The sequence below is a fragment of the Onychostruthus taczanowskii genome, unplaced genomic scaffold (genome assembly GCF_017590055.1).
Source record: "Onychostruthus taczanowskii isolate IOZ18803 unplaced genomic scaffold, ASM1759005v1 scaffold5, whole genome shotgun sequence".
In the NCBI taxonomy this organism is placed as follows: Eukaryota; Metazoa; Chordata; class Aves; order Passeriformes; family Passeridae; genus Onychostruthus; species Onychostruthus taczanowskii.
In genome coordinates this window covers 1,315,164-1,340,162 of record NW_024502568.1, presented here as the reverse complement: position 1 = coordinate 1,340,162, position 24,999 = coordinate 1,315,164, and the positions used below count along the sequence as shown (strand labels likewise).

The 24,999-nt window shown below is 40.0% G+C and overlaps 3 protein-coding genes across 3 annotated transcripts; all 3 read right to left on the bottom strand.

Annotated features, from left to right (window-relative positions):
• Positions 1–2,157: 2,157 nt before the first annotated feature.
• LOC121341706 (beta-microseminoprotein-like) lies at positions 2,158–5,505 on the bottom strand. Its single transcript, XM_041415484.1, has 4 exons — positions 5,464–5,505; positions 4,329–4,437; positions 2,995–3,100; positions 2,158–2,287 (listed from the first exon to the last, which is right to left on the bottom strand). Exons 1-4 carry the CDS (start codon positions 5,503–5,505, stop codon positions 2,158–2,160), a joined length of 387 nt encoding a protein of 128 aa, XP_041271418.1.
• A 6,830-nt stretch (positions 5,506–12,335) lies between these two features.
• Positions 12,336–16,109, bottom strand: LOC121341705 (beta-microseminoprotein-like). The gene is made up of 4 exons (XM_041415483.1): positions 16,040–16,109; positions 14,214–14,348; positions 13,717–13,819; positions 12,336–12,465 (listed from the first exon to the last, which is right to left on the bottom strand). The coding sequence occupies exons 1-4, from the start codon at positions 16,107–16,109 to the stop codon at positions 12,336–12,338; spliced, it is 438 nt and encodes a 145-aa protein (XP_041271417.1).
• Positions 16,110–17,762: 1,653 nt separating this feature from the next.
• Positions 17,763–22,086, bottom strand: LOC121341937 (beta-microseminoprotein-like). Its single transcript, XM_041415914.1, has 4 exons — positions 21,982–22,086; positions 19,380–19,479; positions 18,963–19,065; positions 17,763–18,106 (listed from the first exon to the last, which is right to left on the bottom strand). The coding sequence occupies exons 1-4, from the start codon at positions 21,982–21,984 to the stop codon at positions 17,977–17,979; spliced, it is 336 nt and encodes a 111-aa protein (XP_041271848.1). The 5' UTR covers positions 21,985–22,086; the 3' UTR covers positions 17,763–17,976.
• Positions 22,087–24,999: the final 2,913 nt, after the last annotated feature.

Here is a 24,999-nt window from a genome sequence, read left to right as displayed (position 1 = left end):
GTATTCTTTGTGTGGGACTGTAGCTGTGAATGCTGAAGTAGAGAAATACCAAGGCAAAACATAACTTGGCAAAAGTGGGAAGTTCAAAGCAGACCTTTATACGCTCTGTTTCTGTTTTTTCCAGATTTGAGGGTTTTGTTGTCTTCCCATAGCTAGACTCCTTGCTACAGAAGGGATCCAGGTCCCTACTGTGCTTCTGGTGCTCCAAATCTAGATGTAATAGATAAAATCATCTGTTTCCATGTTGAAACTTGGAGCAGACAAGAAGAGAGAAGAGTGCTCTGTGAGGTGTTTTGGGTTAGGCAAGACATGAACCTTTCCTATTTTGTCATAGCAAACAGGCTAGATCCACATCTAAGAGGACTTGGCAGATGGTGGAGAAAGGCGCTTGGGTGGATTTAAAATGCGATTAAATAGCTCTGGATTGTGTAGGAGTGTTGCTTCAGGCTGGCTTTTCTGGAATTTGGGTGCATATGCCTAGTCAACCTGGAAGTCTGTTGCAGACAGAAAGACATCTAAAGAATGGTTTGGATTGGAAGGGACCTTTAGAGGTCATCTAGTCCAACCCTCCTGCCAAGAGCAGGGACACCTTCCACTAACCCAGGTTCTCAAAGCCTTGTCCAACTTGGCCTAAAAGACTTCCAAGGATGATGCATCTGCAAGTTCTCTGAGCAACCTGTTCCAGTGTCTCACTATCCTCATATTAAAGAATTTCTCCCTTGTGTCTAATCTGAATGTAGCCTCTTTTATTTTAAAACCTTCACCCCTTGACTTATCACTGCCTTCCCTGCTAAAACATCTCTCTCTATCCACACTGCTCCCCTTTCTGTGTCAGCTCCTTTGGTGAAAATTAGAAGGAGCAGTCCTACAGTTTCAATGCACCAGGGTGGAGTAGTTTCTCAGAAATGATTTTCAAGTCCTCTAGCCTCAGCCCTTAAGTGCTGGAGTTTGTGCTAGGCATGGTGTCATAAGAAGATGCCTTCAATTATACTTTATCTTAGAACAGGCTTGCAAAGGGTAGTAAACAGGTTCACTGCCCAGCTGCAGTGGGGACTATGTGTCCCAGCAATGTCACTGAATGTGGATACAATCACAGGACAGCAAGGATTCAAAGGAACCACTGGAGTTTATCTGGTGAATCATGAAGTTAAAGCCAGTACAAGCTGAGGTTTGCCTTTACCCTGCAGACAGCAGGACTGGGCACTGCTCATGAGGTATATGCTCATTCTGTAATTTGAAACTATGAGCTGTGGAAGCATTGACACACTTTCTCGTGTGTAGAAATAGAACTTGGAGATGCTCATAGTCATGTGTGGAAATTAAATAAACGTGCTATAAAGATTATGAAGCTGTGCCCCAAAGGAGAGCTCATACTGGCAAGTGTTTCCCTCTCAGTTACTGTTTGTGGATTTGCTGAGCTGCTTCCCTGTCTGAGCCCAGTCACTCCATGCAGCCACAATGCTGCCTATAGCCCAATTAAAAACTTTTCATTTTTAAAGGGTTAATCTGAATAAAGGACTCTTTCTTTCACTCAGAGTTCAGGCTGATGATTGGGTCTGCTATGCTCTCAGTGTAGTGGAAGAACAGTACTGGATTACACTGGGTAGGTGCTAGACCTTGCAGTCCATAGGCTGGTCTTCAGGAAGCCTTAGAGGACAAAAGCTAATCATGTAAGACATTGTCATAAAAAACAGAGCATTCAGAAAGATTTTAAAGAAGCTTTTCATTTTTCCCCATGGTTTTTGGAATTTTAATTCTTTTGGTTTTCATCCTTAAAGAAGAAAATAAGTTACATGAATTTCTGATGCTTTATTTGATTTTATTTTAGCTTTAAGATATAGGTGTGCACAGATTATAGAATATGCTCCTTGGCACTGAAACATGACCAGAGAAGAACACTCAGCATCTACCAAGGATGCTTTAAAATGTCACCTTTAATGACTGGCCTCAAAGAAGGAACAGGTCAGTTCTTTTTTCATGGTGAAGCATAAGGCAGAGAAACCAAGGGAGATTTTTGTGAGTAGATACTCAGTTTCATTACATGTTGGGTTTTATGAGTAGATTTCACTTAACATTTGCATTTTTAGCGGTTTTGAATTTGTGAGAGAACCATCAGAACAATAAAAGGAACTATTCCCCCAATCCACCATTCTTCTGCTACCCCACCCATGTATGGACGGGGCATTCTTTTGAGTGATCATCTTTCTCCACTACTTTATAAGAGCAAGTCTCCTTGTTGAAAATCATTTCACATTTCTCTTCATCATAGTCGACTGGTCTCATGTAGCTGTGGTTGGAAAAAGAAAAAGAGGTGATGAGACCAAGAAATAAGCAGCTTCCACTTGAGGTGGCATCTGTACCTTTGATATGAAGAGGCTATACTGAGGAGGCTTTTGGAAGCAGAAAAGGAAACTTGCACAGAGGTCCTAGCTCAAATGTTACTTAGCCTGCTGTGTAAGCAGGATGAAGGGAGAGTTGTAGTTTTTCTGGTTTGATTTACACCCAAGGGATGTTTGTTGTGCTTATTTGCTATTCCAATATTACTGCTTCTTCTCTTCATCCATGGTATGGAACTAATATTGCATGACTGGCTGAGTATCACTATGGGAAAAATTACAGCCAAGGTACCTTGAGCTGCTTCTTAGAGGAAAGTGAGGCAACATGTGGCTTTGGGAAGATCTGGACTAGGATCAATAGAAATTTCTTAGAGTGTTCTCTCTTGAATCGATAACTTCCCTGATGTTTTAGCCCTGAGAAGAATTAAATTCTCTTTTTATTTTAAATCAAGAATTATTTGTTAAATACAACCTCTATTTTTCAGAGGAATTTCTTGCATGTTTAGTGAGGATGGTGTTGGATTAATGCATAACATTATCATAGGAACTGAGTGGGAGAAGGATTATTGTTATTTCTCAGGAACTCCTGGGCAAAGGGAAGTAAGTTGTGCTGTATCACAGCAGCAGAGGACAAACCCCACTGCTGCTCTGAACTCACCTAGTGCAGCAGCCAATTCCAGTCTTGGAACAGGAGCAATCATTGCAGTTCTCAGTCCTCCACCTGGAATCAAATTCATGGACCTTTCCTTCCTCGTCAAGGCAGCCTGAAAATGTAGTGTATGAGCAGTCTTCAGTGTCAGACCCATTGCACTAACAGCTGTTGCATGTACAAAACGGGTGGGATCTTTGCTGGCTTTTTGCATTAACATCCCTCTCTGCCTAACACAGAGGTTCCCCAACACAGGAAGCAGGGTGTGCTACCCTAATGCATGGAGAAGAGAGACCTGTGTCCTTCTGTCTCCTGAGGTTCTTAACAGCATGGAGTTTCCTGGTGCAGTTCATCTTCAAGTATGGAATTTGAATAACCCAGCAGAAAGACAACTAGACACAGACCTGGCCAGAAATAAAAAAGGTTTTGACTTTCCGATTAACACCATCTCTTGTTGACTCCTCTTTAAAGCAAGGCTACATCTGGTCAAAAAAGTTTTCCCAGTCCTCAGCTGCAGGAAGAAAGCAAATGTTGGATGTAAAGTTCCTATTCAACAGTCACCGAGTAGACCATAGGCCTCCTAAATAACTGTCCTGGAAAGCAGAATTTTATGAGAGCAGAACAAGAGAGAGTGGTGGGGCTTCTAGGTTGTGTCTTCGCCTATAAATGTTCTTTTCTTTGGCAATGTTAACTCATTTCTTCAAGTAGTAGCACCAGCTTTCCCACGTAAAGCTGTATTTTAGACCACTTAGGGTTTTTTTGCATATTGGCACACATCAACTCCTGTTGTGCCCAAAAAATAGCATGCTTCTCTTTTGGGAACTTTTTTTCCTGCAGCTCCACTCATCTGTAGACTGACAGACTAGCTGTGTTCAGAAAGGGCAGATGCAGACTCAAGGGATGCAGCCACTCTGCTTTCAGGAATTTGTTTTGGGATATAGAAACAAGACATGAGTATACTGCTGAATGGTGCTGAATATTTGTAAATCTGTTTCCTGTTTTATACTGACTACCTACACTTACCCTTCTCCCTTCTCTGATTTCTAGATCTGATTCCATGGTAAAAATATGAGTTACTACTTCATGCCCATGAGTGAACTAAAACTGCGCTACTTCCCTGGAAAAAGATCATTAGTAATTTGGTCTGTGTGAAGCTCCCCAGATAACTTGTTCTTTTAATAACATATTATAATATTGCTCTCCATACCCCATTTCCCTCCCATTTCCCTTTGATTCCTCTCCTGTTTCCACTTATTTCTAAATTGTGATGAATTGCACAAAATGGACAAATCAAGCAGTCATTCTGATGATGTTTGTCAAGTTGAGGGCAGTTGGCTTCTTACCTACAACCACACCGTTAGACATCCCTGGCTTGAATGGCATAACGAAACAAGAAGCATCAGACAGTGGCATGCTGATGGCAAGAGCAAGAAGGCAGGCCAAGATGGTGTTCTGAACAAGAAAACAGAATTCATATCAATCCTTCAATAGCTATTAAAATGTCTTGCTGATAAATAACAGGAAAATACATTGTGGTTTCAAATTAAAATCCAATTGTCTTTTGCAGTTTAGACACTTTAACACACTTATCAGGAATACGGAACCATTTGGAAGAAGCAGAGGCAGAGCATCACATGGGAGGGGAAATAATGTCTGTGTTTGTCTGTCTTTCCAAGTTGTTAGGATCAAGCATTGACTGCTAGACCCAGCTACTGTTTGAGAAAAATGTGTGTTCTATTCCTCTCCATTACCCATTAAATTTTCTAGTCCTTTTTTTTTTTATCTATAGGCTTGGTCACCAACTGTTTTGTCCACTAACCTCACAGTTGCAAAAACTTCTTTACTGCAGTGTGTAGAATGTTTCACCCTAATATTGAAGGATTAGGAACAAGTGAAATAACTTTAGCTGAAGTTAAACACTCAAGTCTTGACCCTGTACCTTACTGCAGGTGTCACAACCTAGGTAATTCTATATTCTGTGACCTTTGTCAGTGACTTTTTTCTGAAAATTCAGCTGAAGTTTCAATATTAGTTTGAAATGTTTGAAGGGTAAGAGAAGAAAGGTAGACCAAGAATAAAGAACCACATACACATACTGTACGTAAGTGTGTCATTTCAGACAGTAGGACTGGTGACTTATAAAAAGAAGTCATTCCTGAGAGATGAGAGCAGGCAAATTTAGTGTTTCATTTTGCAGAAGAGAGGTTAAAACTCACAAAACTGCAAGAGAGTGACAAAGGAGTAAAAATCAAGATACCTTTTTTTTTGAGTTCAGCAAAGCGTTCAGATATTATCCAGACTTTTCACCTCAAGTTCTCACCTGCCTTTGCCTCTCTTTGACTCGCTGTCATAACACAGAATTTATACATTCTCCAAGTTTCTTAATGTGCCAAGTACTGAGATAAATTCAACAGAATCTCCTTTAAAACCTATAGCAACATACCATGGTCTTTTACAGCACAAGATGTAAGGACTCACCATTCTTGCAGAATTATGAGACTTCCAGAAGGGAGATGGCATGTACGAAGCTCATCTTCTCAGAGACCTTATATAGAGAGGGAATTTGTGATAACAGCCCTTGAGCAAACTGACCATGCATGTCTAGCACCAATGAAGTTTCGGCAAAATGACTTCATGGGGTGGACATTAAGATAAGGCAATTACACACAGGAAGAAAAGTTTGTTCTAACAGACACTGGAGAAATAGGTGTGGCTTTTGTGCCACACCAGAGCTGGGAGGCAGTTACAGGAAGCACTTTTCAAGCCTAGAAGGAATATTTAGCACTTGCCCTGAGAAAACCATTAGAGACATGATGGTTGTCTATCACAACAAAATTGCATGCTTAGTTTCAACCATCTAGGGTTTAAAACGTGGGTCCTAGATAACCATTTTCTTCCTTCTTCAGCTTTCCATCATGTAGAAGATCCATAAGCTCAGGTCCTCTGAGAAGAAATAAGCATTATATATTTTATTTTTTAGTTCTTGTAACCAGGGAGAAACTGTTCCTTTTCTGCAGAGGCTGGATATGTCAGGGGCAGACATACTTTCCAAGGACAGTAATTTGATAGCAAAGAGGTCCACTATGGTCCCCTTTTGCTTAGCTTTCACCTACAAGGTTCAAGTATTTCAAACTTTGTGGCTCTTCTTGGTGATGAAGTTTATCCCTTATTACCAGAGCTGCACAGTTTGCAAAACCTGAATTAATTACTCTGACTGCATAATTGTGGTGACGTCTTGTGTGGTGTTGGGAGTAGAGGCTGAACTCCAAGCTGGGTTGGCTACTCCACATCTTCTACTCAAACTCCAGAGTTGAAAGGTACCTCAGGAAGTCCATGAGAGAAGGCCAGAGTTAGTGCAATGCAGGTCACAGTGAGACCACTACTTCCAGTGACATCTTTGATGGCTTTCAAATCAGTAAAGTGGGTAAATGGGTTTTTCTTCGGTTACTAGACTATCCCTTTCAGGATGACAGAAAAGAGATGAAGTGCTTGCTGGTGTTTGATAAAGCTGTGACAATCAGCCTGTCTGTAGTAAGTTAGACTTGGCAGTGCTGATTCACGCCCTGCCCTGGAATGGAGGGTAACTGCCATACCCTTGACTCCTAATCAGTGGACATGTCAGCCCTGGGAATTTCATTATTGAAATCAACAGTCCACATATCCCCTTTGAATCTCTCAGAAATACGTATGAAGCCAATGAACAGCACTGGGGTTTGGGATATGTTGGTGTTTCAGACCGTATTCGTTTTCCAGTTAAAGGAGAGGGGCAAAGGCACAGTAGGATAGTGAAGTATTACACCCTGATCCTAGGCCAAAGCTGCCTTTTGTGCTGGCTGCAGTCAAGATGGAGAGAGTTCACAGTCTCCCTTCTCATGTCCTGCTCCTGTACTGCCTGACCTAACTGATGAACATCTGTGAGATGCCTAAGGATGTGCCCTAGCTTTTCATGCTGGCTCTTGGTAACATTTAGGTATTGAGAAGTAATTTCCTCTAGGCTGATGATACTGTGGGAAGTAGCATAGAATCCTGCTCAAGGTATTGGCTCCTGATTGTCCTTAAAGGTGATCTGGAACAAATGTTCCATGATATTTTGGAATAAAAGGATCATCAAATTGCACTGTATTTATTCTGTTAAAATTACTGAGCTATTTATTTTTTTTTCTTCTTGTGTGTTGTGTACTTGGCATGCAATATTTTGCTACTCAGGCATCCTGCAGCAGTTCTTGTATGTGAATAAAAATTATCAGTTACATGGAAATTTGTGATACAGATGTACTGGAGTGAAACTTAGGGAATTTGTTACAGCCAAAATGAAAGAAAAGACAACTTTTTGGGTTGGTGTTGAGTGACAAAGGATGTGCTTGTTGCTCAGCTCTGAAAAACCTAAACATCCAACCAAAATGCTGGTATATTTTCTTTCTCAACCTTCCAGACTGCCCAGCTGCTCCCAGTGCAGGACCTTCCCTTGTTTCCCAGGTGCAAGCTATGCAAAGAGCTATGGAGAGGACTTGCAAACAGTTTTCTTTGGACCACAGCAGAGAGTAACCTGCCTAAGCCTGAGCAGTTTTAAGGGACAATGAAGAAGCCCTTTTGCACGATCTGTAAATTCAGAGGAACCCAGCAAAATGCTGTGGTGCTGAAAACACTTAGCAGCAAACTCTATGAGGATAGTCCATTCATGTATTGATAATCTGGGTCATTTGTGACCCACATAACATCACATTTCTCCATGTTGTTCGTGTACAGGATGATAGGTGCCTTGCATGGGTGAGGAACAGGTTTGTTTAGCAGATGTTGCTCTGTTGAAATCTTATATTGGCTTCCCAACTGGCTAATTTCTTACTAAAAACATTCTAAAAATATCATTGCTCTGCCTACTTCTGTGCCTCCTTTCCACTTATTCTGGTGGATGGAGCATCCTCTTTCTTCCTAAGGCAGAGAGAAATCTTGGAGACTGTCTTGAAGATTTACCTTGCTATTTTACTCTAGTCCTTCTTCTGCTGCGGTTTCTGGTTACATCTCACTGATTACAACAGAGATAATCCAAGTAATGCAAGATGACCAACACATTTTTTTCTTGTATGTTTTAGTGCAAGGCAATCAACAGAGGAAACACAACATTATTTCAGAGCAGTCATGTTATTAAAACAGCCCAATAATCTAGCTAATATCTATGGACAACTCAAAGCTAGAAGAGGTGTGCTAAAATGAAAGCAGTCCAAGAATCTTGTTTCTTAGGCCAGTATTTCAGTACTATTGTGACATTCTTGAGAGGGATCAAGAATGTGAGGTTTCTGTGTGGGAGAGTAACTGCAGGAGCCCTTACAGCAGTTTGTGTATCCAGTCACTAAACCCAGTAGGTTGATGATCACTCCTATTGAGAGGGGAAGAACAAGAGGAAGCATGAAGCATTTCAGCTCACAGATCATAAGTAAACATGGTTTTACAAATAAACTCTTCTTGACATTAAACTGACAATGCTATGTATAATGTACATGGGCTTTACTGTATTAAAGTGTATGTATGTATTAAAGTGTATGTATGTATAATTTGCTTTACTGTATTAAAGTCTGTCACATTTGTGTGTAAGAAAGGATAGCTGTGTTAAGGAAAGGCACATGCAAACACGAAAATATACAGTGCACTGTTTACACAATAACATATTGTAAAGGTGGTAGAAGGAAGTTTTATCTTGGTGGGAACACTTTTCTTAAGTCTGAGGTTCATATACCCACAAACTTCAAAGCCTAGGCCCTTAGATCTCTCCCAGGACAGGAATTATCAAAGAATTGTAAAAATTTTATAGCAAGGTACACAGGCACTGTGAGTGATTTGTCCCAGATGGCAGAGCAGAAACATGAACTGAAACCTCAATTCAACATGGGAGACCCAAGCTTGAGACAATAACATAATTTCTTCTCTGATCTGAACACACTTGCCTTCTTCCATGTGTAGCCAAGTCCCATTCATGAGTCCAATTTCAGTTTTAATTCAATGCAGTTGCAGTGGGATGAGAAACACCTACTTTTTTATCTTGGTGTAAATGCATTTTTAAAACATGTGATAATTTCTCAGCTAACCTGGAAAATCCTGAAAGATCATGATCTCAGGATGAAGGGTCAGTGCTAAGCAAGGGACACAGGGACAGACAAAAAGATCTAAAGGGCCAATCACAAACACCAGGCCACGCTGCAACGAAGCGACCTCCATCTCTGAAGTGTGGGCAGAACTGAGGGAGATGGCCACAGATATTGTACCAGCAAGAATAAAAGTCCAGAGGCAGTAAATCAAAATGAACAGGAGTGGCAGATTCAGCAAAAAAGGTATCTCCAGCTTATGGGAAAAGCTAAATATTCTGCACTTCTACCTTCTGTCTCAGGATGTGCAGGAAAAAAAAAAGTCTTAGAAGTATTGAGTGAACCAGAAAAATGACAGAAAAGTTTATTCCACAAATTAAAAAAACCCCACAGTGATTCCAAACACAATTTGTTATCTTGACCCTGCAGCTGATTAAGCAAATGAAAACCATATATGTGTGAAAAAGACTTTTTATGGAGCTGTGACTTTAGGAATTAGCTATAGGAAGGGTGGCGGTTTGGAGCATTGCTCTAGCTCTGTCCACTAGTGCCCCTGCTTTTGTGGAACTTACATGGTGCAACAGTGGACACTGCTCTGACCATGCTGGCATTGGGAGCATGCCTTTGGTGCTCCAGGTGGTAGCAAATTATCTGCTCTTTCATCTTGAACAAAAGCTGCCCATGCGTGCACAAAATGAAACAAGGCTTAACTTCAATTTCATACCAACAATTATTTAGTTCACCATCCTTTAGACTTATTTCTGGGGAAATTCAGTTAATTTTGTGTATATCCCACCTACACTATACTTCAGCTCTATTTAGAGAGCATGAGCTTTTTTCCATTTTTAAAACCTGTTAGTTACTGATTCCATGAAGACTAAATGCCATGGTTGGAAGTTATTGCTGCAGGACTCTGTTAGAACAGACTGGGATGGTGAGGACAACCACAGAATTCTTCAGCCAAATTCAGAGGATATCTTAGCTTTTGGGACCTCTTCTCCTTTTTCTTTGCTGTTTTCCCCTGTAATGTGTAAAATCCTGCTTCCTGCCATTTCTTGTCCTACACCCTGCCTGTGCAATTGAGATAGGCAGGAACTAGAACAGAACACCATGACAGATTTTGTGACTTGCATCTCTGGCAGGTTTCACCAGAATTATACTTGGGCTGTTTAGTTTGTAATGACAGTATGCACTATGCAGTGGTGTGAAGAAGTAAGCCCAGGAAAGCCCTGTAAAACCCCCACATGTCTTGGAATACTTCTTGAAAGTAATTTATCACTTTCAGAGTGCAGACTGGGGCTGAGAGAATTCCTTCCCCCTCTTTAAGAAAGCAAAAAGGAATGGCCACCTGAAAAAGGGTAGAAAATGCAACAAATTTCATGAAATTTTTTTCACAAAATGACAGCTAGCATTTTATTTTTGAAAGCCTTAAAATGTAAGATATGCTGCAGATTACATACATGTGTGGTATTGCCATGATTCTTTGATCATATAGGTGTCAACAGATTGAATTTGAGTGCTATAAAATCTTTAGAATCTGAAATTTGGACTTTGACAATAATGGGTTGTTTCTAAGGAGCTTTTGTATGGTATAACCTGTGGATATAAAAATAGGAAAAACTTATTCTCCAGTGTTTTAGCAACACAAAAATATTTCTCATTTGGAGAGGAAGTTCTGATGGGATTTCTAAGGAAGTTACCAAAATTCAAGAAGTTTTTCTGTAGCCATGATATTATGAAAATCCTTTGCTGGGATTTTTCCTCTCCTGAGAAGCTGAGGAGCCTCAGGAGAGAAATGTAAACAATTACTATCTGCTGCTGTGGAATGCAACAGGTGCATCTGTGATTGGTCCATGTGGATTGTTTTCCATTGATGACCAATCACAGCCACCTGTGCCAAGGCTGTGAGCAGTCACAGGATTTTTGTTATTCTATTCTGTTCTGTTCTTGTTGTAGCCTTCTGATTTCTGTTCTTTTAGTATAGTCTTAATATAGCATTTTAATATAATATTTAACATAATAAATCAGCCTTCTGAAATGGAGTCAAGCCTCGTGTCTCCACACACGGAGAGGAATCATCAACATTTTTCTTTAGTCTCATTTGTGTGAAGGACAGGGAACAGAACTAGTACCTCTCTCTTTCTGCCCTACACATTTCATTAATTGTTGGTGGTGCGTAAATAACAAAAAAAATTCAAAACAGAGGATGAGTGACATATTAGCCTGCTTTCCTGCAGATGGATAATCTCATGAATAAAAAAATCCCAAATCAGTAAAAATTACTTGTGGCAATGTTCTTGAGCATTTCCCAGCTCTGAGAAAGGGAGATTAAAGACTCCTGAGCTTCATTGCTAAATTATTTTTATTTAGAGGGAAAAAAAAGAAGGAAGTTTCAGTATAGGCAGCTACTCTAGTAATAGAAAAACAAATACAATTGCACATTGAGACTAAAAAATGTCTTTTTTAAAACATTTATATGCAATTTCTGGGTCTCATTGAACACAGTTTATTCTCTGGAGCCTATGAGGCAAGGCTCTACATTTCCTTGGCCTGGTAAACCCATCAGAATTCATTTTCTTTCTTCTCCAGTATCAGCTCTTGTTTGTGATGAGCTGTTCAGATTCTGCTTCAACTACAAGTGGTGGAGGAGGTGCCCTTTCAGTGGAAGATGGGCTTCTCCACCCACAGATAACTTCTGGAAGGGTGTGCTAATCACACAAATACACTGGTTCTTCCCAGTCCCAGAACCAAAAAGAATATATTCTCAGGAGATACAAAGCCTGTCTTAGATTTCTTTTCTTGGTCATTTATTCACATTTTTACTGGTTCTGCAGCAAATCGAAAATATTCTTACACTAAGAAAGTCATCTTCATCTGTAAGAAAACTGGCACCCAGATTTTACAGAAACTCTTGGGACCTTACAGGTAATAAGGCTCTAAATAAAAAATAAATAAATACAGCTTGAACAAGGGAAACTAATAGAATGAAAATCCTACTTAATTTAAATGTTACATAAACATCTATAAATCTCTTAAAACACAAAGTTTTAACAACTAATATTAAGAACATGAATATGACCTTTTGCTAGAAATTAGATACTCTATCTCATTATGCATCTTGTAAGCTGAATTAGGACAATTAGGAGGTTAGAAGGCAGCTACTGAAGTGCTCGCTTTTATGAGATTTTCTCATGTCATCGTGCTTCTCTGTGATGGCAAAGCATCTGTAGGAAGGAGAGGAATTCCACTATGCAGAGAGGTTTGGAGCAGGTGTTAGCCCACAGCAGAAAAGGCAAAACACACCTTTGAGGGGTCGTCCTTCTGCACCACGTTATACTCACAGCGCTTCTTGTTGAAAACAACTTTACATTTCTTTTTGTTGTAAGAAACAGGAGTGTGAAAGCTGTCAGGGGCAAAGAGAAAGCAAATGTTAGCTTGAGAGCAATAAAAGTTTCAATACTTCAGTGATTATAGCTTGAACTACTGCTGAGAGAGAGAGGTCAAACTATGGCTAAGGGCAGCTGAGCTAGCTTGAGTACCACAGAGCTGCAGCTTCCAGAGCCTCAATTGATGCCCTGTGCACTGCACCGTGAAGATGTGCCAGGATGCTCAGCACTAGCAAAGGCACTTCTAGCACAGCACTCTGCAGTGACATAAGCATGGCCTTGGCATCTTTTCTCTTTTTCTGCCTTTAATTTTTCATTATTTCCAGTTTGCACAGGATGTGGTGGCTGCTCCCTGATAGACTGTGCCACCTAAATAAAGACAAAGATCATCATCGAGGTATTTTGGGCCATTGAGAAAGCAGCAGGAGGAAAGGAGAATGCTGCAGAAATACTTCAGAGCAGAGCCTTGTCATTCTACATTTACCATATTCACCTAGAAAAGCACTTCAGGAAAGGGGTTCAGATCACCATAAGCTTGTCACCATGATATTTTCTGAAAAATCTCTTTGCCAGAATTTTTTCTTCTGAGAAGCTGAGAAGCCTCAGAAGAAAAGAAAAACAACAATTATCTGCTGCTGTGGAATGCAACAGGTGCATCTTTGATTGGTCCATGTTGGTTGTTTCTAATTAATGGCCAATCACAGTCAGCTGGCTTGGACTCTCTGATAGTCACAAGCTTTTGTTATCATTCCTTTGCTTTCCTTTCTAGCTTCTGAAGGATCCTTTCTCTCTATTCTTTTTTGTATAGTTTTAGTATAGCATTTTAATATACTATAATACCATAATATAACAAATCAGCCTTCTGAAACATGGAGTCAAGATTCTCATCTCTTCCCTCATCCTTGGACCCTCAAACACAACCATACAAGCTCTACAGGGAAACTTCACTTAAATCACCTACCCCCACTTTCTCAGCTAACGAAAGACAACTGCAGTGAAAGAGGGGTTCACAAGTTCCTTAAAAATGAAAGGCAAGCACCAACTGGATGTGCCTGGAAAGGCTTGTGTCCACTCCCAGTCAGCAGAAAATGAGCAAAGGCAAACACAGCTAAGGATCCAAACAATCGAGAGCTGCATGTGGCTTTCACTCGCTCTGTGACATGGGTGAGAAAAGGCTCTCTTGTGTCCTCACAAAGCCATCTATCCCCAGCAATGGAAAGCTGTGGTCATCCTACAGGCAATGATGGTACCAAGAAGTTCAAACTTACAGGGAGCAGCATTCCATTGCACCTGGACTGCAGCCACATTGGTAGCAATCTTCTGTCCTCTCAATGTGTCCAAAGGGATACAGTTTTCCTTTCCATGTACACCCTGCATAAAACAGCAAGAAAACAGAACAGGTTCTTTAAACCACCACCTAAATGCAGAAGGGATTAAAAATTATTTCAGCTTTTCTGAAAATGTAATTCCAGGAAACAGTAAAGTACAAGGAATTGGGTTTGACTCTTTCAGCTCCTGAAGGAGCTCCATGTGCTGGAATAGCAGTAGCAACCTACCACCAATTTCAATAATGTTGCTTCAGCCATACCCAGCCCAAGGGAAGGCTTTGTTTTTCCCCTACTTTTAGCACCTTGCTGCTGGTGCCCCCTATTTGTGTTTTTCCAGTGTCTTCCCCCTCCCTTGCATTTTGAGCTCTTCCTGGCAGCTCCACAGAGAGCCAATTTACCACAGAGCAATCAGGTCAGAGGATGCTCCTTGTTTCTACCTCTGTAGGGCTTCCCTGGAACTTGAAGTACAGTAAAGCAGGATGCATCCCCCAGGGTCACCATGCTGCCCACTGAAACAAGGAAAGCCAGAAAGCTCTTCTGTAGAGAGAAAGAAGCAAATGGTAATTTCTCCCCTGTTTATGAATCAACATACATTATAGACAATACTGCCTCCTCTGTAGAACCTATGCCATTCCTGAGATGCTCATCTAAGGCACTTCTTGATGTCTGTGCCTTTGCAACTACGTGAGCACAAATCACAGGAGAAGCAGGCCATAGGACATTGTTGCTCTATTTATCATTACCTAACTGTTGATTTAGATTCTGCCTTTGGAGGCTTGAAGAGCTGGAACAGGACACAATTTGGGGGATCAAAATGAAGAACAGAAAAAATACACGGACAAAATATACACACTTTTTCTTAGTAAAATGACAATACTTTAAACTGTACTTCCCATTTTTAAGTGTCAAAAGCATGGTCCTGTATGTTTGCAAAACTCTGAATGTTTTCACAAACATTTCTGAGGAAAGAATAACAGCAAGTGAAAGACTGAGAGGTATCTTTTAATTACATTAAAATATATTATATTTTCTATATATTTATATTTATTATATAATTAATATAATAATGTTATAATATATTTCTATTTTATAATATATTATAAAATTATATTAAAATTATATTAAGATATAAAAATTATATTGTCATTCTTGCAAAGAATTCCAATGCCAAGAACAAAATTCACAGAAATCTTCAAAGAGGTGTATTCCTCTTTTGTATTTTACAGGTTTGAAATAAAATATAGCCACATTTACACATAGCTAAAATGTGTAACTAAATGATTCTCTTAAATGCTCCCCTTTTGCAGTTTTAAAGCAAATGCCTATCTCTATCCCTATTACAAAAAAACCCAAACCAATCTAAACCTTTAACTTACCATTGTGGAATGCTTGGCTTCCAAAGAGCTCTAAGTTTCCTGAGAAAGCTGAAGTTCTTTATGTGGAATCAGAGAGCAAATATTTTATGCTGCCTTTATGTTGTGCAATTCAAGTTTAGGTGGAGGGAAAAAAGCCTGCTCAATGCAAATGCAATTATTTTGCAATATTCAAAGAATTCCCGGCCTTTTTCCAGCTGGCAATTAGAAAATGTTTGGCTTTGCAGAGCACTGACCTGGGTAAATTACTGAGTCCAAAACTTTGTATTCCTCAGAAGAATTATGATTAGAAAAAATGCCTTTCTGATGGAAAACAAATATTGATAGCTGAGCTGTAGACAGTATTATCCAGCTAGGTGCTTTTGAGGTGGGGCAGAAATGCATGCAAAATCCTGTCTGCTATCAGAGGGCTGGAACATGCTGAGTAGTGCATTAGGTGTTAATAGCAAATGGAGTTTTTGCCAGATCTTTGCATCCTCACTGTTAGTGCTGTGGTGAGCACTGAAAGATAACCAAAGGTGCTTGGCCACTACCAGGATCAAAATCTCCTAACACTGAGACCTTAGCTGAAGCTGGATTCCATTACAACATCTCATTCTTTTCCACTAAAATAAGGTGGAGAAGATATAAGGTAATCAACTAATTTTCATAAATTACAGAAGAAATATTTTCTCACCTTATTTGTGAGGCTTTGCTAGGGAAAAAAATTTGGAATTCTGAAATACTTCAATGTCACATGGCACAGCTCCAGGCTACAACAAGCTGGATATTAATTTTGGTGTCTGCACTTCTCAATGCTTCACACTAAAAAGTAATCCATTAAGAAAATCCAAGTTTTGTTATTAATGAAATTCTTTACTTATACAAATAAAATTTTAATAAACGCATACATTCTGAAAACCATATTTTCTCAAGAATCAGTTCTGTGATCTTCTTAGGTAAGAAGTCTTTGATCTCCATGGTCAAAATACAACTTCCCTTAGAAGCTGTGGCTGTGTTTTTTCTCTAAGCAAGAACATTGCTTCAGCTGCATCAGCTGAGGCTGTGTTCTGTGTAATTTTGACATGAAGTAGCATAAAAACTAAAAAGTCATTCAGAACAAGTTTCAAAACTGTTTCTCTCCTGCAGAACACAAAACCCTTCTGGGCAAAACTTACTTTAGAATGTTAAGCAACATGAGAATGTTTGTTTTCACATGCTCCATTTAGAGGAATGATAGGATGGAATCCGTGAACAGGAGTCAAGATTTTAAAAAGGCAAATGTGAATGCCTATACTGGAAAAAGCTGAGCTGACTCTTTAGTCTGGCCCCTCACATTTTTCATCTTTACAGGAACCAGTTGTACAGAAACACAGAGCTATGCAGGCTGATATCCAGCCTGCAGCACAGAGAACTGTAAAAGGTCAAGTATGTAATACCAGTGCCTGCAAAATACTTGGATTTTTTTCCCCAAAACAAGGTATGTTACTTGCAGGTTTTAGAAATCTTTTAAAAAAAGTCCATATACAAATTACCAAAGCCAGAGAAAATACACCCCATTATATCTTTCTGATTTTAACAATGGCTCACAGAGCTTGAGATAGATTGTCTTGTGAAGGAAATACCCCTGCTGAATAAATGTAGATTGACTCTTGATTTGGGGCCAAATGAGGGTCCCTGCACTAAGAATGCTCAGCTGTGTGTAAACTCATACTTCTACAAGACCGCAGATTTGTTGTGATCATGGAGTTTCACTAAGCAATCCACTTGTTTTGGAAGGTGTGTTTCCTTCCAAACCATGGAACAGTTAACTCCAGACTGTTGTGGCTTTTTAATCTCCAATTCTGAAGCAGAGAGCTCCATGTAGAGGCAGCATGTAACAGGGTTTTTTTGTCTGGTCTCATATATGTGGGCAGATTTAGGACACTAGGCATTGCCAGGAGGGAGATTTGATTTCCAAGCCCTGCTTTGAAGCTGAACTTCAATCCCCTGTGAATGTGGGGCATTGTTGTACTGAAGAGACAGAAGGCATCTGCATTATTAGTACCTCAAGCTCTGCTGCCATGAGGAAGCACATCTCCAGGGGCTTATCTAGATCTCTTTTTCAAAGTGGACAAGAACCACTGAAGCAGCACAGTGTGTGCAGAGTTTCAGCATCAGGGCTTTGCAGAGGACAAGTCAGAGTACCAGAGTTTAAAGTTTAACATTGCTTTAAACTTCAGGTCTGGTCAGAGTGGGCAATGGACGTGAACAGTCACGGCCAGTGTTGGGTGATGACATTGATGAAAATAAGGGGGAAAATGGGAGAAAGAGGATGATGATCTCTCATCCTCACTTACTTTTTGAGGGCACAGAATCTGCACAGGTCTTACCAAAAGTCCATGCACACTGAATAGGAGCCATTGTACAGTATGTCCCACATAGTACATCACTTCAAAATGATCATGGATTTTGACACCTGGCTGAGAGAAAACCTGTAAAGCCTGACAGCAGCTTGTGCCAGGCTGCTGGTGCACAGCATGTCAGAGTAGAGAGCCAAATGCATTTCTTTGTCAAAGAAGATGGCATTTCCCCATGTCACTGCAAAGAACAAAAACATCAATATGAAGCATTTATGGATGTTTCATCTCAATTTATTGTAGTCAACAAATGCAGTAATGGCAGAAATGTGACACTCTGTCTCATTATGCATCTTGTAAGCTAAATTAGGACAATTAGGAGGTTAGAAGGCAGCTACTGAAGTGCTCGCTTTTATGAGATTTTCTCATGTCATCGTGCTTCTCTGTGATGGCAAAGCATCTGTAGGAAGGAGAGGAATTCCACTATGCAGAGAGGTTTGGAGCAGGTGTTAGCCCACACGAGAATAGACAAAACACTCCTTTGAGGGGTCGTCCTTCTGTACCACATCATAGTCACAGCGCTTCTTGTTGAAAACAACTTTACATTTCTTTTTGTTGTAAGAAACAGGAGTGTGAAAGCTGTCAGGGGCAAAGAGAAAGCAAATGTTAGCTTGAGAGCAATAAAAGTTTCAATACTTCAGTGATTATAGCTTGAACTACTGCTGAGAGAGAGAGGTCAAACTATGGCTAAGGGCAGCTGAGCTAGCTTGAGTACCACAGAGCTGCAGCTTCCAGAGCCTCAATTGATGCCCTGTGCACTGCACCGTGAAGATGTGCCAGGATGCTCAGCACTAGCAAAGGCACTTCTAGCACAGCACTCTGCAGTGACATAAGCATGGCCTTGGCATCTTTTCTCTTTTTCTGCCTTTAATTTTTCATTATTTCCAGTTTGCACAGGATGTGGTGGCTGCTCCCTGATAGACTGTGCCACCTAAATAAAGACAAAGATCATCATCGAGGTATTTTGGGCCATTGAGAAAGCAGCAGGAGGAAAGGAGAATGCTGCAGAAATACTTCAGAGCAGAGCCTTGTCATTCTACATTTACCATATTCACCTAGAAAAGCACTTCAGGAAAGGGGTTCAGATCACCATAAGCTCTTTAGGGAAACTTCACTTAAATCACCTACCCCCACTTTCTCAGCTAACGAAAGACAACTGCAGTGAAAGAGGGGTTCACAAGTTCCTTAAAAATGAAAGGCAAGCACCAACTGGATGTGCCTGGAAAGGCTTGTGTCCACTCCCAGTCAGCAGAAAATGAGCAAAGGCAAACACAGCTAAGGATCCAAACAATCGAGAGCTGCATGTGGCTTTCACTCGCTCTGTGACATGGGTGAGAAAAGGCTCTCTTGTGTCCTCACAAAGCCATCTATCCCCAGCAATGGAAAGCTGTGGTCATCCTACAGGCAATGATGGTACCAAGAAGTTCAAACTTACAGGGAGCAGCATCTAGTTCCACTTTCGCTGCAGTCACATTGGTAGCAATCTTCTGTCCTCTCAATGTGTCCAAAGGGATACAGTTTTTCATTGATCATACAGCCTGCAAAACACAGCAAGAAAACAGAACAGGTTCTTTAAACCTCCACCTAAAGGAGGTGCCAACTCCTGAAGGAGCTCCATGTGCTGGAATAGCAGTAGCAACCTACCACCAATTTCAATAATGTTGCTTCAGCCATACCCAGCCCAAGGGAAGGCTTTGTTTTTCCCCTACTTTTAGCACCTTGCTGCTGGAGTCCCCTGTTTGTGTTTTTCCAGTGTCTTCCCCTCCCTTGTATTTTGAGCTCTTCCTGGCAGCTCCACAGAGAGCCAATTTACCACAGAGCAATCAGGTCAGAGGATGCTCCTTGCTCTTACCATCTTTGGCCTCCCCTGGCTTGTGAATTGTACTCCAGCAGGATGCATCCCCCAGGGTCACCATGCTGCCCACTGCAACCAGGAAAGCCAGAAAGCTTTTCTGTAAAAGAAATACAGAGCTCATGCCATGCATTTTAACCACACTAATTAGCTCTGTTTTCAAAAGCTGTCACTGAACCTGAATCAAAATTAGAAATAAAGTTATGTGCACTTGAAAAACAGTGGAAAAATTATATTGAGATATTTCCTTGCATTTTTCATTTAGGTGGGAAGATACAAAATGGAATGATATTACTGTGTCAGCAGCATCAATTCTGCCAAAATACAGTCTCTAGAAATCACACAAAACTTCTATACTATTACAAAATTGAAAGCCCTGCCAAGATCTTGTCAGTGCTTTATTTATTGCCTTTGAGTCAGCTTTAGCTATTTGTCTAGCAAATCTTTGTTGAGCATCCCATTGCTTCACTTCTGGGTACAGCAATTGCTTCACATTTTGCAATGGAGAGGAGATCTGAGCTCTAAATCTATTCCAGTAGGGTTTTGGACACAGGTGGCTGGTCAGGGAAGAGATAGATAATTGTGTGTCTTTGAGCAAAATTCGAGTGCTGTACATTGTACTTAGCATCACCTGAGCCATCTTGTCAAACCATGCAGACACAGGCTGGGACTTGACACAGGACTCATCTCCTTCTGTCTTGAGGGGCAACAGCTAGGCATCTGTAAGAGGCTTTAGATACATCCCCTAGGACCTGCTGAACACCCAGAACTTTTTCTGAAAAAGCCTGCATGACTTTTTTACTGGAGTAGAGAACTAGAGAAGCGGGTGAGAGCACAGGTTTATTTGGATGGGTTGCTCCAGCTGAATAACTTAAAGGAAAAGTTTAGGAATAGCCAGAGACTGAGAAGCAATGGAGGAAGTTATTTAATTTTTCTTGATAACACTTGCAGACTAATGGGAAAGAACTTGAAATGAGTAGATCTTTCCATGTTACTGTGCTGAACTTTGGAAGATATTGCTGACAGTGTTGCTGCTTGAAACTGGGTTTAAAGTAGCAGTGAGAGGCTTGGCTTACTTGAACCACAATGCCATAAGACACTGAAAGGTTCTGAGCCTCAGGCAGGGGGTGAGCCCATGAGAAACTCCTCTGTCTGCTGTGGAAAAAACTTGGTATTTTAATCCTTGATTTCTTGCTTTGTTATGGGACTGAGTGACATTTGAGGTATAGTGAAAGCAAGGAAGAGGAGGGTTTATGGAGTGGTCTGGGAAGGGGGTAATGCTTCCGTTTCATTGTGGTTCTGTGACGTGGAGTTCCTGAGGTTTTAGGCTAGAACAGAGACAGTTGTCATGCTGAGCACCATAGCCAGAATGAAAGATAAAGGGAAAGACTGAAACTCTTAAAGTGTGCTATTCCATGGTGCCTGGGTTAGGTGCTTGCAACAACACAGATACTCCATGCCATGTAATTCATCTCTTTATAGAAAATATAAAAATCCTTCATGAGTTGTGCTGTCTTGTGTTAATATTTTATCATTTTTTTCCCTCCAGTATTTTCCTTATCATGCTATTCCTGGAAATGCCAGTCACATGAGCTTGGGAATGCTCTTCTCTCTAAAGATCAAAGTATAAGACCTTCTACTGAAACTAAAAACAAACAAAAGGGGAAGTCTCTAATGTTCAGTCAGGTGTCTGAATGTGCTTTATGCTGCAACAAGCAAATGATTTGTCAGCTAAATAACACAAACTGGGCAATAAAGTTTAAACATAGAGATAGAAGCAAATGGTAATTTCTCCCCTGTTTATGAATCAACATATTATAGACATACAATACTGCCTCCTCTGTAGAACCTATGCCATTCCTGAGATGCTCATCTAAGGCACTTCTTGATGTCTGTGCCTTTGCAACTACGTGAGCACAAATCACAGGAGAAGCAGGCCATAGGACATTGTTGCTCTATTTATCATTACCTAACTGTTGATTTAGATTCTGCCTTTGGAGGCTTGAAGAGCTGGAACAGGACACAATTTGGGGGATCAAAATGAAGAACAGAAAAAATACACGGACAAAATATACACACTTTTTCTTAGTAAAATGACAATACTTTAAACTGTACTTCCCATTTTTAAGTGTCAAAAGCATGGTCCTGTATGTTTGCAAAACTCTGAATGTTTTCACAAACATTTCTGAGGAAAGAATAACAGCAAGTGAAAGACTGAGAGGTATCTTTTAATTACATTAAAATATATTATATTTTCTATATATTTATATTTATTATATAATTAATATAATAATGTTATAATATATTTCTATTTTATAATATATTATAAAATTATATTAAAATTATATTAAGATATAAAAATTATATTGTCATTCTTGCAAAGAATTCCAATGCCAAGAACAAAATTCACAGAAATCTTCAAAGAGGTGTATTCCTCTTTTGTATTTTACAGGTTTGAAATAAAATATAGCCACATTTACACATAGCTAAAATGTGTAACTAAATGATTCTCTTAAATGCTCCCCTTTTGCAGTTTTAAAGCAAATGCCTATCTCTATCCCTATTACAAAAAAACCCAAACCAATCTAAACCTTTAACTTACCATTGTGGAATGCTTGGCTTCCAAAGAGCTCTAAGTTTCCTGAGAAAGCTGAAGTTCTTTATGTGGAATCAGAGAGCAAATATTTTATGCTGCCTTTATGTTGTGCAATTCAAGTTTAGGTGGAGGGAAAAAAGCCTGCTCAATGCAAATGCAATTATTTTGCAATATTCAAAGAATTCCCGGCCTTTTTCCAGCTGGCAATTAGAAAATGTTTGGCTTTGCAGAGCACTGACCTGGGTAAATTACTGAGTCCAAAACTTTGTATTCCTCAGAAGAATTATGATTAGAAAAAATGCCTTTCTGATGGAAAACAAATATTGATAGCTGAGCTGTAGACAGTATTATCCAGCTAGGTGCTTTTGAGGTGGGGCAGAAATGCATGCAAAATCCTGTCTGCTATCAGAGGGCTGGAACATGCTGAGTAGTGCATTAGGTGTTAATAGCAAATGGAGTTTTTGCCAGATCTTTGCATCCTCACTGTTAGTGCTGTGGTGAGCACTGAAAGATAACCAAAGGTGCTTGGCCACTACCAGGATCAAAATCTCCTAACACTGAGACCTTAGCTGAAGCTGGATTCCATTGCAAGAACTCTCTTTCTCCTCCACCATAATAAAAAATTCCTCTCAATTCAAAACCCTGCTTTTACTCCTGTGGAACTGTTCTTGCTTTGACCTGAATAGTTATAGTAGATCATATGATCAGTTTTAAATGTGCACTTTCCCAAAAAGTGATAAACTTCAGAGTGCTAATCAAGTACTCTGCGTTCTCTTGCTCCTACAACCTCTTTTCAGAAAGCACTATCCACCTGTGGCCCTACCTACATTTAAAATACTTCACTGTAGATGCTGCCAAGAAATTTGAAACTTATTCCTGTGGGAGACTTACCATCTTCAGGAAATTTAGCCTATGATTGTAAGATTTAGAGACTGAAAAAATAAGCTGAATCATTTGGGACTTTTTTTTTTTTTAGAGTAAATGAAATACAGAGTTATATGCTTTTCAATGACAGCAAGAAAAGTTGTCATTTTTGACTCAAACTAATTTGACCCAAATAATTCAGAGCAGAAGAAATTAAAGTACAACACAACAGAATTCCACGACCTCCCTGGAGGAAATGCTAAAGCTGAAGTCTGTGCAGGTTTGATAATTTTTTAGTAGGACATAATTAATGAAAAGTTCCTAAGCATTCAATTGTCCAACTAAACACCTGACTTTTGGGTTTTTTCTGATATAATCAGTACATTTTAAAACTTCAATTTGATGATAGTCATGTTTTCATTGAAAAAAATCAATATATATCCTTTCTCATCCTTTGCTTCTGGCATGGTAGATAACAGTACTTTATCATCCAGCTCTTCCTCTTGTCCCTGTTTACAGTGTGTTGAGTCAGCTTACAGCTTTTCTCAGCTGAGTGCAGCAGTTTTCATCTTCAGTTCTGTAGCACAAATTTATTTTCATTCATGCCACCCATTTCTGCATAGTTTCCAACCTGACAGTATCTTATTTCAAATCTGAATATAAAACAAGGTATGAAAGCATGTAAGTGTTGTGGGAACAACCTCAGATAGTATGAAGGACATAATGCCTTTCCTGTATATGTATCCAGGCTCCTCATCAGCTGTCTTAAGTACCATATTGCTCTAGATGGAAGACACTTGCTTTCCATCCCTAAATTCTTCTCAGGGGCACTGTTGTTAATACAAATTCTATGCTTTACAGAGTTGTTAAAAAGTCTTATTCCTCCAAAATGAAAAACAAAACCCAAAAAACTATCTAAAGCATGAACCAAGTGAGCACAGTTTATTCCACCATTAAGATGACCAGACTTATTTATTACTGACCAGACTTATTTATTACTGACCAGACTTATTTATTACTGACCAGACTTATTTATTATTTGGCACATTAAGTATTGTTTGCAAACACTACCAGTGATGATTGTGTACCTTTCCCCAGATGTCTTTCATACAAGTGTAGAGAAACTGTGGGTGATGTGCAGCATCCTGTGTCTTGTACCACTGTGAAATCATTCCCATCCTTTCACCTGCCATGTGCAGGCTTTGCTACCACCAGGTCACCCTGGGCTGAACAGGAAATTTGGTGCCAGTTCTTTTGTGGCTTTTTGATAGAGACCTCAAAGTAAGACTGGTTTTCTTTCAAGGTGCTTGTTAGGCACAACACCTTATTCTTCTGCCATGATTTCTTGCCAAAGATGCTGGGGCCCTGCCAGCTGTGCTGCAGGCTGTCTGCTGCAGGCTGACACTTCTGGGTGCCTTTCTACATTCTGCCTGAGGATACATAGATCTTGCTTTAAAAGAATTTAGTCCCTTCCTAAAGTCTTAGATCTGGCTATATCTCCAGTGAATTGCTCTTTTCAGTACACTTTTTTTTAAGGATAATTGCTTCCATAGCACTGCACTATTTTCACCAGGGCATGCAGAGTTCTTAACAGGGAATTATAGGAAAGATGAGGAGGGCAGTGACAGGACAAGGGGTTATGATTCTAAAGTGAAAGAGGTCATGTTTAGAACTGTTATTATGAAAAAATTCTTTACTGTGAGGGTGGTCAGACAGTGGCACATGTTGCCTAGAAAACTTGTGGATGCCCCATCCCTGGAAGTGTTTAAGGGCTGGCTGGATGGAGCTTTGAACAACCTGGCCTAGTGGAAGGTGTCCCTGACAAAGGCCAGAAGTTGAAACTAGATCATCTTTAAGGTCCTTTTCAACCCAAATCACTCTATGATTTGATGTTCTTACCTTCCATCAAAAAAAGCTGGTGTCCTCGTGGTGGATTAATACTCAGTGAGAGAATAAGTTTTTTGCAAAGTTCACTCCTGATTCTATAGAACTTACATACATCATGCAGATACATATTTGCACATTAAGTCATGCAGATAACTAAACCTTCAATATGTTGGAAACACAATCTTTAGCTTAAATAGGTTTGCACATACTTGAAGAAAGCTGGAAAACTCCCATTAACTTCTGCAGCATTCAAACTAGCTCTTAGGGCTTGGG